The 15,378-nt window shown below is 40.2% G+C and overlaps 1 protein-coding gene across 1 annotated transcript in view; it reads right to left on the minus strand.

The window, feature by feature from the left end:
- The window catches only part of LOC121419938 (laccase-like), a 30,268-nt gene continuing 14,890 nt past the window's right edge, over positions 1–15,378 (minus strand). The window contains exons 7-13 of the mRNA XM_041614422.1: positions 14,839–14,993; positions 13,226–13,461; positions 12,052–12,116; positions 10,203–10,463; positions 9,093–9,240; positions 7,675–7,817; positions 1–612 (exon numbers count right to left, since the gene is read on the minus strand). Coding sequence (XP_041470356.1) covers positions 322–612; positions 7,675–7,817; positions 9,093–9,240; positions 10,203–10,463; positions 12,052–12,116; positions 13,226–13,461; positions 14,839–14,993 — 1,299 coding nt within the window. The 3' untranslated portion in view covers positions 1–321. The remainder of the gene's footprint in view (positions 613–7,674; positions 7,818–9,092; positions 9,241–10,202; positions 10,464–12,051; positions 12,117–13,225; positions 13,462–14,838; positions 14,994–15,378) is intronic.

Genomic DNA, 15,378 nt, shown 5'->3' on the forward strand with positions numbered 1-15,378 from the left:
CTATCTATCTAATCCAACTATCTATCTCTCTCTCTTTACGTATATATTTCCACTGTATATTGTGCCATATTGCTGTTAAAACTTTCACACCACACACACACACCCTCACATATATATGCTATACATATATATATATATACATAATATATGTATATATTGTTCTCGTAGGAGCAGTAAAAAGATATGAAGGTAATGAAATTACAAATACAATGACGACGACAGCAGTGATTGGAACATCACACACCGTAGCTTAATTCTCAATATAATAATCATTTTCCTGATACTTCAGATGTAAGAATAAGCAATTATACGGTCTGTTCATCATCGTTCATTCATTGGTATCGCCTGAGGGCGTCCTTTACCATCGTTCCTTGAACGTTCACGGACCACGATGACGACGATGAGAACGATGATGAGGATTACAAGACCAGCGATTACAGCAACGAGGATGACTTCGGTAATGGTCATGGTCATACTGACTTGACTAGGTACAGGGTCTGACTCGGTAGAAGGATATTGTGTTGGAGGGTAGTCACCACACATCGGGAATCCTTCTGGAACAGGAGGAAGGTCAGATTGGTTCCCGACGCGAATTAAGATCCCCATTCCATCCTGGCAGTAAAAAAAAAACGGATCAGAAAAAGAATTTACTTTGTAAAGGTTTGTAAAAACATGAGCGGGAAAGGCTGACATACACTTATGTTTCGATATGATCAACGTTGATGCTATATTGCATTATGTAATGGGTGAACACACTGTGAACGCTCACACTGTAGAGATATCCACAGTGTGATTGAGCATTTAATCTTCATATACTGGGTGAACACACTGTGAACGCTCACACTGTAGAGATATCCACAGTGTGATTGAGCATTTAAACTACATGTACTGGGTGAACACACTGTGAACGCTCACACTGTAGAGATATCCACAGTGTGATTGAGCATTTAAACTACATGTACTGGGTGGACACACTGTGAACGCTCACACTGTAGAGATATCCAGTGTGATTGAGCATTTAATTTTCATGTACTGGGTGAACACACTGTGAACGCTCACACTGTAGAGATATCGACAGTGTGATTGAGCATTTAAACTACATGTACTGAGTGAACACACTGTGAATGCTCACACTGTAGAGATATCCACAGTGTGATTGAGCATTTAATTTTCATGTACTGGGTGAACACACTGTGAACGCTCACACTGTAGAGATATCGACAGTGTGATTGAGCATTTAAACTACATGTACTGAGTGAACACACTGTGAATGCTCACACTGTAGAGATATCCACAGTGTGATTGAGCATTTAATTTTCATGTACTGGGTGAACACACTGTGAACGCTCACACTGTAGAGACATCCACAGTGTGATTGAGCATTTAAACTACATGTACTGGGTGGACACACTGTGAACGCTCACACTGTAGAGACATCCACAGTGTGATTGAGCATTCAAAATACATGTACTGGGTGAACACACTGTGAACGCTCACACTGTAGAGATATCCACAGTGTGATTGAGCATTTAAACTACATGTACTGGGTGAACACACTGTGAACGCTTACACTGTAGAGATATCCACAGTGTGATTGAGCATTTAATTTTCATGTACTGGGTGAACACACTGTGAACGCTCACACTGTAGAGATATCCACAGTGTGATTGAGCATTTAAACTACATGTACTGGGTGAACACACTGTGAACGCTCACACTGTAGAGATATCCACAGTGTGATTTAGCATTTAAACTACATGTACTGAGTGAACACACTGTGAACGCTCACACTGTAGAGATATCCACAGTGTGATTGAGCATTTAATTTTCATGTACTGGGTGAACACACTGTGAACGCTCACACTGTAGAGATATCCACAGTGTGATTGAGCATTTAAACTACATGTACTGGGTGAACACACTGTGAACGCTCACACTGTAGAGATATCCACAGTGTGATTGAGCATTTAATCTTCATGTACTGGGTGAACACACTGTGAACGCTCACACTGTAGAGATATCCACAGTGTGATTGAGCATTTAATCTACATGTACTGGGTGAACACACTGTGAACGCTCACACTGTAGAGATATCCACAGTGTGATTGAGCATTTAATCTACATGTACTGGGTGAACACACTGTGAACGCTCACACTGTAGAGATATCCACAGTGTGATTGAGCATTTAATCTTCATGTACTGGGTGAACACACTGTGAACGCTCACACTGTAGAGATATCCACAGTGTGATTGAGCATTTAATTTTCATGTACTGGGTGAACACACTGTGAACGCTCACACTGTAGAGATATCCACAGTGTGATTGAGCATTTAAACTACATGTACTGAGTGAACACACTGTGAACGCTCACACTGTAGAGATATCCACAGTGTGATTGAGCATTTAATCTTCATGTACTGGGTGAACACACTGTGAACGCTCACACTGTAGAGATATCCACAGTGTGATTGAGCATTTAATCTTTATGAACACACTGTGAACGCTCACACTGTAGAGATATCCACAGTGTGATTGAGCATTTAAACTACATGTACTGGGTGAACACACTGTGAACGCTCAACACTGTAGAGATATCCACAGTGTGATTGAGCATTTAATCTACATATACTGGGTGAACACACTGTGAACGCTCACACTGTAGAGATATCCACAGTGAGATTGAGCATTTAATCTACATGTACTGGGTGAACACACTGTGAACGCTCACACTGTAGAGATATCCACAGTGTGATTGAGCATTTAATCTTCATGTACTGGGTGAACACACTGTGAACGCTCACACTGTAGAGACATCCACAGTGTGATTGAGCATTTAATCTTCATGAAAACACTGTGAACGCTCACACTGTAGAGATATCTCGACAGTGTGATTAAGCATTTAAACTACATGTACTGGGTGAACACACTGTGAACGCTCAACACTGTAGAGATATCCACAGTGTGATTGAGCATTCAATCTTCATGTACTGCGTGAACACACTGTGAACGCTCACACTGTAGAGATATCCACAGTGTGATTGAGCATTTAATCTTCATGTACTGGGTGAACACACTGTGAACGCTCACACTAGAGATATCCCGACAGTGTGATTGAACATTTAATCTTCATGTACTGGGTAAACACACTGTGAATGCTCACACTGTAGAGATATCCACAGTGTGATTGAGCATTTAAACTACATGTACTTGGTGAACACACTGCGAACGCTCACACTGTAGAGATATCCACAGTGTGATTGAGCATTTAATCTACATGTACTGGGTAAACACACTGTGAATGCTCACACTGTAGAGATATCCACAGTGTGATTGAGCATTTAATCTTCATGTACTGGGTGAACACACTGTGAACGCTCACACTGTAGAGACATCCACAGTGTGATTGAGCATTTAATCTTCATGAAAACACTGTGAACGCTCACACTGTAGAGATATCTCGACAGTGTGATTAAGCATTTAAACTACATGTACTGGGTGAACACACTGTGAACGCTCAACACTGTAGAGATATCCACAGTGTGATTGAGCATTCAATCTTCATGTACTGCGTGAACACACTGTGAACGCTCACACTGTAGAGATATCCACAGTGTGATTGAGCATTTAATCTTCATGTACTGGGTGAACACACTGTGAACGCTCACACTAGAGATATCCCGACAGTGTGATTGAACATTTAATCTTCATGTACTGGGTAAACACACTGTGAATGCTCACACTGTAGAGATATCCACAGTGTGATTGAGCATTTAATCTACATGTACTGGGTGAACACACTGTGAACGCTCACACTGTAGAGATATCCCGACAGTGTGATTGAGCATTTAAACTACATATACTAGGTGGACACACTGTGAACGCTCACACTGTAGAGATATTCACAGTGTGATTGAGCATTTAATCTTCATGTACTGGGTGGACACACTGTGAACGCGTACACTGTAGAGATATCCACAGTGTGATTGAGCATTTAATCTTCATGTACTGGGTGAACACACTGCGAACGCTCACACTGTAGAGATATCCCGACAGTGTGATTGAGCATTTAAACTACATGTACTGGGTGAACACACTGTAAACGCTCACACTGTAGAGATATCCACAGTGTGATTGAGCATTTAATCTACATGTACTGGGTGAACACACTGTGAACACTCACACTGTAGACATATCCACAGTGTGATTGAGCATTAAAACTACATGTACTGGGTGAACACACTGTGAATGCTCACACTGTAGAGATATCCACAGTGTGATTGAGCATTTAATCTACATGTACTGGGTAAACACACTGTGAATGCTCACACTGTAGAGATATCCACAGTGTGATTGAGCATTTAAACTACATGTACTGGGTGAACACACTGTGAACGCTCACACTGTAGAGATATCCACAGTGTGATTGAGCATTTAAACTACATGTACTGAGTGAACACACTGTGAACGCTCACACTGTAGAGATATCCACAGTGTGATTGAGCATTTAAACTACATGTACTGGGTGAACACACTGTGAACGCTCACACTGTAGAGATATTCACAGTGTGATTGAGCATTTAAACTACATGTACTGGGTGAACACACTGTGAATGCTCACACTGTAGAGATATTCACAGTGTGATTGAGCATTTAATCTTCATGTACTGGGTGAACACACTGTGAACGCTCACACTGTAGAGATATCCACAGTGTGATTGAGCATTTAAACTACATGTACTGGGTGAACACACTGTGAATGCTCACACTGTAGAGATATTCACAGTGTGATTGAGCATTTAATCTTCATGTACTGGGTGAACACACTGTAGAGATATCCACAGTGTGATTGAGCATTTAATCTTCATGTACTGGGTGAACACACTGTGAACGCTCACACTGTAGAGATATCCACAGTGTGATTGAGCATTTAAACTACATGTACTGGATGAACACACTGTGAACACTCAACACTGTAGAGATATCCCGACAGTGTGATTGAGCATTTAATCTTCATGTACTGGGTGAACACACTGTGAACACTCAACACTGTAGAGATATCCACAGTGTGATTTAGCATTTAAACTACATGTACTGGGTGAACACACTGTGAACGCTCACACTGTAGAGATATCCACAGTGAGATTGAGCATTTAATCTTTATGTACTGGGTGAACACACTGTGAACGCTCACACTGTAGAGATATCCACAGTGTGATCGAGCATTTAATCTTCATGTATTCGGTGAACACACTGTGAACGCTCACACTGTAGAGATATCCACAGTGTGATTGAGCATTTAAACTACATGTACTGGGTGAAATCACTGTGAACGCTCACACTGTAGAGATATCCACAGTTATGAGCATTTAAACTTCATGTATTGGGTGAACACACTGTGAACGCTCACACTGTAGAGATATCCATAGTGTGATTGAGCATTATATCTTCATGTACTGGGTGAACACACTGTGAACGCTCACACTGTAGAGATATCCACAGTGTGATTGAGCATTTAATCTACATGTACTGGGTGGACACACTGTGAACGCTCACACTGTAGAGATATCCACAGTGTGATTGAGCATTTAATCTTCATGTACTGGGTGAACACACTGTGAACGCTCACACTGTAGAGATATCCACAGTGTGATTGAGCATTTAATCTTCATGTACTGGGTGAACACACTGTGAACGCTCACACTGTAGAGATATCCACAGTGTGATTGAGCATTTAATCTTCATGTACTGGGTGAACACACTGTGAACGCTCACACTGTAGAGATATCCACAGTGTGATTGAGCATTTAAACTACATGTACTGGGTGAACACACTGTGAACGCTCACACTGTAGAGATATCCACAGTGTGATTGAGCATTTAATCTTCATGTACTGGGTGAACACACTGTGAACGCTCACACTGTAGAGATATCCACAGTGTGATTGAGCATTAAATCTTCATGTACTGGGTGAACACACTGTGAACGCTCACACTGTAGAGATATCAACAGGTATGAGCATTTAATCTTCATGTATTGGGTGAACACACTGTGAACGCTCACACTGTAGAGATATCCACAGTGTGATTGAGCATTTAATCTTCATGTACTGGGTGGACACACTGTGAACGCTCACACTGTAGAGATATCCACAGTGTGATTGAGCATTTTAAACTACATGTACTGGGTGAACACACTGTGAACGATCACACTGTAGAGATATCCACAGGTATGAGCATTTAATTTTCATGTATTGGGTGAACACACTGTGAACGCTCACACTGTAGAGATATCCACAGTGTGATTTAGCATTTAAACTACATGTACTGGGTGAACACACTGTGAACGCTCACACTGTAGAGATATCCACAGTGTGATTGAGCATTTAAACTACATGTACTGGGTGAACACACTGTGAACGCTCACACTGTAGAGATATCCACAGTGTGATTGAGCATTTAAACTACATGTACTGGGTGAACACACTGTGAACGCTCACACTGTAGAGATATCCACAGTGTGATTGAGCATTTAAACTACATGTACTGGGTGAACACACTGTGAACGCTCACACTGTAGAGATATCCACAGTGTGATTGAGCATTTAAACTACATGTACTGGGTGAACACACTGTGAACGCTCACACTGTAGAGATATCCACAGTGTGATTGAGCATTTAAACTACATGTACTGGGTGAAATCACTGTGAACGCTCACACTGTAGAGATATCCACAGTTATGAGCATTTAATCTTCATGTATTGGGTGAACACACTGTGAACGCTCACACTGTAGAGATATCCATAGTGTGATTGAGCATTTAAACTACATGTACTGGGTGAACACACTGTGAACGCTCACACTGTAGAGATATCCACAGTGTGATTGAGCATTTAATCTTCATGTACTTGGTGGAAACACTGTGAACGCTGACACCGTAGCGATATCCACAAAAAGGTAAGTGAATATAAAGACTTTAAACATTTTTTTTCTTGAAAACTGTAGTCATATTTATAACATTTTTTGTACCACATGATTTAATTGTGCCTGATATATAATGATTCATTCTAAGTGGCATTGAGTACGCAGAAGTCAAAGCTGTAACGTAACTCCGGGCGGATTTACCAAGATATAGACTTGAACTTGAGGTGAAATGAATACGCGATATTTATGAATTACTTTATTTTCTGTATGCAGACCGGACAGCTGTCTGCGCGGCCTGGCTCTTGGGGGCTTTGGAACTATTGTAAGAGGGGGTGCTGATCTAAATTTGAAAAGCAAAAAAAAGGTTTTTTACTACAATATGGAAGTCAAATTGATCCCGGAAAAATTGAAAAAAAAATCATTACAAAATGAAGGCCATTCTGGTTATATGATGTCTATGGAAAGTAATACACGCTGCACCCCATGGTGTTAGAGTGCTAGCCACATGAACGGGAGGTCGTGGGTTCGAATCATACCGAAGACTTAAAAATGGGAACTTCTGACTTTTTATCAGGCGCTCGGCGTTGTAACACCATGTTTGCATGGCCTGCTGGGGAAAAAAAGTTCATAAGAGCTAGAGCTGCAACCCTGGGTAAATAAGAATATTCTTATTATTATCATCAATGTTATTATTATTATTATTATCAAACCCCATCCACTCTCTCCTGCCTCAAGATTCAGTTCCCCTACCTCGAAATGGAACTCCATATGGCAATGAAGTATCCACCAGCCAGGATTGTTGGCAACGAAGTCGATGACGGTGTATCCACCGCTTGGTATGACCACGGTGTCCTTTCCAGGGGCGTGGTCGTAGTTTCGAACAATGCCACCATCTATAACGAAACAAATATTAATGAAGATGAAGGAAAAGGCGACCATTCGTCAAAAGTAATGATTAAAAATGTTTCGATTAGGATGACGATTGTTGTTTCCTTATTATTTGTTATTATTATTGTTAGTATTAGTATTAGTAGTAGTAGTAGTAGTAATAGTAGTAGTAGTGTCATTATCATTATTATTACTATTGTAATTATTTTCATTATTATTATTATTAGAAGAAGAAGGAGTAGAAGTAGTAGTCACTAGCGTACCTACGGCGGGGGCAGTCTGCCCCCCTGACGAGCCACAACCCATGCAAAGGACGTATCCCTGCCCCCCCTGACGAGCTTGAAAGACCTCCCCCCCCCTTGACGAGCTTGAAGACCTTTTTTTTCTTTTCTTGTTTTTTGCTCGTCAATTTTTTTCTGGTACGAAATCCTTTATTTGTGATTGAAGACCTTTTTTTTTTGCTTGTCAATTTTTTTGGCGGACGTTTTTGCCCCCCCCCCCCGTGGAAAATCCTAGATACGCCACTGTTGGGAGTAGTAGTAGTAGTAGCAGCAGCAGCAGCAGCAGCAGCAGCAGCAGCAGTAGTAGTAGTAGTAGTAGTAGTAGTAGTAGTAGTAGTAGTAGTAGTAGTAGTAGTAGTAGTAGTAGTAGTAGTAGTAGTAGTAGTAGTAGTAGTATTAGTAGTAGTAGAAGTAGTAGTAGTAGTAGTAGTAGTAGTAGTAGTAGTAGTAGTAGTAGTAGCAGTAGTAGAAATAGTAGTAGAATAAGAAGTAGTTGTTGTTGTATAATAATTCTCGATCTATATAGATTCTGTATGATTCCCTGATTTATATGTTTTTTCATGCCGCGCCTGCGCATAGGCCTATAACTTCTTTTAACAGCCCGTACGTGGTGGGAAAATTTTACAGGAAAGTAAATGCGTGTATATATCGCCACTATTTGGTGTTACGTCCGAGTTCCATGGTGTATTTCAACTGTTGTTGGTGATTACACTGCTGTTACACCGATCGGTGGATGATGTTAAAAGAGTGTTGTTTCAACACCAAACTTTTTGCATGTAGTCGTCTCTACAATGAATGCAATCTTTAGCCACCGGCGGATCTTTTGAGAGGCACAATTAAATCTGTAATGTAAGAAGCAGTTAAAACACGAGTGTCCTCCCCCTCCCCCTTGAAAGTAAAGACTTTTTTATTGCTTTTCAATTTTTTTCTTCTGGAAAATGTGCTCCCCCCCCCCTTGGAAAATCCTGGATCCGCCCCTGTCTTTAGACTAATGCTTACTTTTGTCCAGCTGGATGACATCCTCCTTTGTTGTTCCGTTGACTGAAATACCCTGAGCGAGGATGCGGAAAGGGTGACCATGAAGATGGAACGGATGTTCCACCTTATACGGAGATAATCCCTCATCGATCAGAACGATCTCTAACCTCTAGAACAAAATATAAATGAAAAAATTATTATTTCCTTATTCCTATCAGCAAATCCGGAGCACATCCAAAACTTTTACTCTAAAGGGTTCTCTTTAAATGGGATAGGGAGTGTCCCCGAGCTAGTCTGATTAAGGGAAACCAAAACCCAAGAAGCGAATCAATCTCATTGGACAGAGTAAAAGGTGAGGAACAATATAAAACAAGCTTCATCTCTATGCGGATCCTTAAATTGGCAAACGCGCTTCAAAATGGCTGATTTTGTGGACAACTCTCAATTTGTTTTGTACACAAATTTTCAGATTTTCCCATTTATTTTACATATTTCACATTATCTCCTCTTGACCTTTGCATAATTATGTGGTGTGGATTATATTTTCCCATGACATATGTTGTGCTCAGAAGGAGGCATGATGCAATTCGAAAATAATGAGGAAAATCTGAAAATTTGTATACAGAACAAATGGAGTGTTGTCTACGAAATCAGCCATTTTGAGACACCTTTGCCAATTTGAGGATTCCCATAGAACGCACAACAAGAGTTTTCAAACTTCCATAACTCGCTCTATAACCGATTTTCATAAAATAAATTTTAGATTGCTCCTCTCACTTTATTCTTTCTGATAAAATAGATGTTTTCCTTGTATTTTGGTTTCCTTTGAATGCATCCTTCATCCTAAACCCTATCCTTCTAATACTATTGGAGGCTCTTATCATCTTTTGGGCTACTGTTCTTCCGGTAGGTCAGGGCGTGGTCTTGATCTCCTCCGTACCCCCTCCAAACTGTTATTCAGTTTAGATTTACTAAATCATATATGCCAGAAGGTTCTACTGATGAACTAAAATTTTGTATTAGCACTGTCAACAAGTTATCTCAAGTTATCTTTACATAGATTATGTAGAAATGCGTCTCTTACATGTCTTAAGGACAAGTAGGTTCCCCAATGTTGTAGAATTGTGTTACCTGTCCTAAATCAACGTCAATGTACTGTGTGCAAGCGCAGAACTCAGTATCACATGATTCAAAGCCGGCTTGTTCCACTTCACACAAAACGTCATCATAGGCCCCAGCTGCAGCGAGTTGATCGTCGAATTGAGAGAGGAGAGGGAAGTCGAGGAATTTGAATGTCCGGCTGTTTATCTGAGGTACGTGGAAGTCGCCCCAGCCCGGTCCGCTTGGACCAAGAGGATATAGGTCTGGGTCGTTAAACATCGGGTTATTGACCTGAAAAAGTAGAAGATAGAAAGATGGCACTTAGAACATTTCTCATCTCCTCATCTTCGTTGAAAAGGGCTTACTTCGGGGTCCGCCAATACGCCATATGAAATTGTCTACATTCATGGAAAAAAAGTGCTGACTGGAACCTTTCTTTATCCCGCAATTGGATCCTTTTAAAGTTCAACAAAGAATCAGAAAAAGGATTCTAAACACTCCTTTGGACCATATACTCCTAGACATTTTAGAACCCTTTTTTGTCCTGTATTTGGGATTTTTAAAGGTTCAACAAAAATAATCCCAAAAGGGTTCTAAACATTCCTTTGGAACTGCTTTGGTTCTACAAGCAAACCTTTAAAGTTTTATATACAACACATTGGGTTGTTGAACACCTTATGTTGTATAAAGAACCATACGCAAAATTGGTTGGATTCCTCACAGCATCAAGAACCCAAACGTCATACATGTATATATATAAAGAAACTTGGGTTCCTTGTAGAACCAAAAGTAGTTCAACAACCCTTTTCTGCTTTCCCTCTGATGAACCTTAAAACGATCCATATACTGGACAAAGAAAGGTTCTAAAATTTATAGGAGTGTATGGCCCAACGTCCTAGAGCCTAGGATATGGTCCATCAGAAGTTGCACATCCACAAGTTGAATAAAGGAGTGTTCAATAGTGTGGAGGAAAGTTAATTAAAAAAAGCTGAAATAATAGGAAAGGAGGGTGACCAAAATGGGCATGGATTACCGGGGGGGGGGTGGTAGTTTAATTCCGTTGGGTTTTATCCCACCGCTGTCACCAAAAGTTGCGGAAAATCGGAAAACAGTTGTTTTACATACAGAGGCCGGCCTATTAAAAAAACAGATACTGGTTCCGTAATGATCTTGTTCGTAAAACATACCACGTCCTTTACAGCGCACCAGTTGGAGCGTATCCCGTAAAGCAGAGTGAAAACTGAAACCAGTCGAAATGTATATATATAACTAAAATAACAGATCATGAAAGCTTCAAAATAGCTTCCTTCTTATTGGAACTTCTTCCTTTTCTTATCCCTTTTAACCCTAAAAATCAATGGAAATAGAGGGAATAAAAAGTCACAACACAGAGAGATCATCTGAAGTTAAAAACTGCGTACAAAAGAAATAAAACATTTCATACTTTCTTGATTATCAAAGTTCATTTTTAATTTACTCACATATCGGCTCCTTGTATTCAAATTTCATATTTTCCGATCTCTATAAATTTGTATGTCCAATTAATTGACATATTAATATTTTCACGTTCGTATCCTTTCTTGTTCTTTTCCCTAGATATATTGTGTATTCTAATTTCTTTCATTTTATTTGCTAACAGCTCTGTGAAACTTCTATGTGAAGAGCTTTATGAATTTTGTCTACCATTATTATTACTTACGATCCAATCATATAGAGTAAGCCCAATGATTAATTGATCACTGACTATGAATTTTATGCCTATTTTTTAATACTAGCAACAAATTTATAGAAAAGAAGATGAGGAAAGAGAAAGAGAGAGAGAGAGAAGGGGTTATGTTGGGGGCAAAAAGAACAAAAAGAATAGCAACGAAAATCTTACCGCATTTAGGTCAAAGGGCAGATAGACCCTACGCATATTATCATCTGATGATTGTGTATGGGCGTCTGCGAAAGGAAAAAAAAACGAGATGATGATTGCACATATGAGTAAGTAATTCTTATATCATGAGATTATAATCCTTGTTTGTAAACCGAGCCTTCATGAAGTACACATGTTCTTTTGGCAGTTTTGAGATCTAGTTTAGCTATAGGCATATAGTCCACTTTCATCGATGCCCACATTCTATCACCGACTTGGATTATCATGATTATTATTGGATATTGCAATGGGTTGTCTGTTCCATGTTGCTTTCTTATACTGTCCTGTACAACTTCAGATATATACCTTGCTTTAATACTACAATATCCCACTTTTTACTAACCATCGAATTAGAAAGAAGGCAGCAAAAATAAAAATGTTTCACACGCCCATTCATCTGTAAAATCTCTTTAGATAGACTAGAATATAGTTGTGCCTAGGATTAAACCCTGTGGGACTCCGACATTGAAACTGGTGTCCTCGGAAGCCTATTCAACAAAGTGAAAATGACCTGTATCCAACACGCAGATATATTTTTTAATCAATGCATATAAGTACACACCCATATGACAAACAGATGTATATTTATCCACCAAAGTGCGTACGCTATAGTGCGTACGCTATAGGCTCTTGGTATCCCATGGAATGTCTTGAAATCGAACATACTCTGAGTTTTGTTGAAGCTTCCATCTCGAGACCAAAGACTCCTCATGATGTCTGCTTCCTTTAAAAAGAGCCAGCATTGATCAATATCTAATCTCTGCTCTAAAATTTTACCAATAAAGCTTTTGAGGGATGGACGTCAGATTGATGAGCGACCCAACCGTCAGAGGAATATTCAGTGAAGTATCAATCATTTTCAATGACTAATTTGTCAGAACCAATCTGGTACAAGGATTTCAGGAGCTTATATCAATTGTCAGTGAAAACCACTTACTCTTTTTTATCATGAGACTCTCCCCAGTGCAGAAAATTTCTTCAACATTTTTTTCGTCTGAAAAGTTGTCAGATCTTACAACTTTACCTGGTTTGATCGACTGATGCACAATGTTAATGGAAATTTAATTGAACAGGACTTTTCGGGCAAAACGTCCGAGTAGCCCTTCCATGAAACACTCCACAGGGGTTAACTTACCAAGAGATCTTAACTCATTCACAGTATGCACCGCCTCAGGTTCGTTATAATTTCTGCCCAAGTCTTGGTAGACCTTTCCTTCTCTGCCAACCGAAGGGTCAGCGGTCGGTACTTCTTCCGGTGCACCTCGGTACCTGATGACCGCCAGCTCACGTAGACCCGTTCCTTGCTTGTAACCTTGGACCTTGAGCCAGTAGTTGCTGACATTTTGAGATGCGTCCAGGATGAAGTCGTACCTGTATGGTTGAAGGAGATGGTTGTCAACTTCCGGAACTTTTGATATTTGAGATTTGACCCGAATTTAATCAGTCTATCGTTTGTCGTACTCCATAAGTTGAGAATGACGTACCCCACAGCAAGAAAAGTTGTTTTATCTAACAATATGTAATTCTGGTGGGACAGAAATGCAATTAACTATTTTCATCACATTCAACTGCCACCAATAGCACATTCTGAAAGTAGATAATGAACAACACGGGGGTGGTGCATTTAATCAAACAAACAGTGAATTTTACTGTTTACTCTGAGAAGCTAATTAATGCAATCATTCTATCCCATTTGCTAAGAGTAAATTAGAGTAAGTGAGAATTGCTGACTAAACCTTTCATAAAATGTATCCCTGATCTGCTGACATTCTGTTCAGAAGCCCTTGAGCATTCTAAATTGAACAGTTCTTCTGTGTCGCATGATACAAATTTCTTAAGTCTTTCCGGAAATATATTTTCTGTTTAATTCACGTTACACATAATACCCCCGTCACACTTATTCGGAATCAGCAGGAATCGAGCAGGACCAGCCGGAATGAAGAACTTTCAAAATTCGTGCCACATTCGGGAGGGAATTTGAAATTTTCGCTACTTTTGCAAAAATGTCTTCCTTTTTTGCGACATGACCGGGTGACTTCTACTGCCAAATGACGTTACAACAGCAGCTGGTCGCGTTTTATGCGATTCGGTTTTCTCTAGAATGCGATCAAAATGCCTCGAATGCTCTTAGAATGTCGTAAGAATAGTTAGAATGCAGTCAGAGAGCAGTCAGAATGCACTTCGAATGTCGTTAGATATTTCTCCACTTCGAATGCACTTCGAAAGTTTTGAACATGAGCAAAACATTCGGGCCGGTCACAATAATGAACCCGAATGTCTGGAATGCACTCAGAATGCAGTCAGAATATTTAGAATGCGCTTTGAATATCCAGGAATGTACCAAGAATATTCATTGCGACGGCATTCCGGCTCATTCCGCCTCTATAGTGTGACGGGGGTTTAATGCCTTTCAGCATGTTCAGCCAATCACCCAGATCCGACACTTCGGAAGGCAATTATCCCTCTTAGCAAGTTTCATAGAAGGATACGATGATACCATCAAAACAGCTTATGCTGAAAGGGTGGGTGATGTCGCGTTAGGGTGTGTTGACATTAACGCGAAGATTCGTCCAAAGCCCCCCCCCCCCTCCCGGTTGTGCCATTTGTGGGCGTTGTCGACCTAACGCTCCCAACATACCCTTTCGGCCAAACCGGGGGGGGGGGGGCTTTGGACGAATCTTCGCCTTAGTGTCAACACCCCCTAACGCGACAGCACCCAACCTTTCGGCATAAGCCCATCAAAACTACCTTTCCCCGCCGAAGAGGAAGAAAGCATCAACCTCCAAAGGCTCGAAGTTATCTCCATCGGACGAGATTAGAGTGATCTTATGACCATCAACTGATACCTTCATAGGAATATTGGTGATGGCACTACTGATCACCCGGAAGCGGTACCGTTTACCCTGTTGGATAAAGAATGAAAAGGGTGCACTTAAGACTTAATTGATAAGTACATTTTACATGCATTCGAAACATACATTAAATGGAGGTACTTCCCTCTAATGCAACAGATAATAGAAAAATAATGCACATGTTCTCTTAGAGGTTGTGGTCTAGACATTAAAAAAACAAAGAAATTGAATAATTCTACAACATCCCGTAAATGTTTTTTTTTTCCTTTAATGGCAAAATCGACAATGGGAACAGTATTCCTTATGCGATCTTTAAGTTCATGAATATTCATATGAAATGAAACTTAGACATGTTAGAGGGACGCTGCAGGCATTTAAATAACCCGTGCAACATGTAAGGACGGCTATACCGTTAGCGAGATTTCTTTGCTCGACT

Source organism: Lytechinus variegatus, chromosome 8 (genome assembly GCF_018143015.1).
Source record: "Lytechinus variegatus isolate NC3 chromosome 8, Lvar_3.0, whole genome shotgun sequence".
NCBI lineage: Eukaryota > Metazoa > Echinodermata > Echinoidea > Temnopleuroida > Toxopneustidae > Lytechinus > Lytechinus variegatus.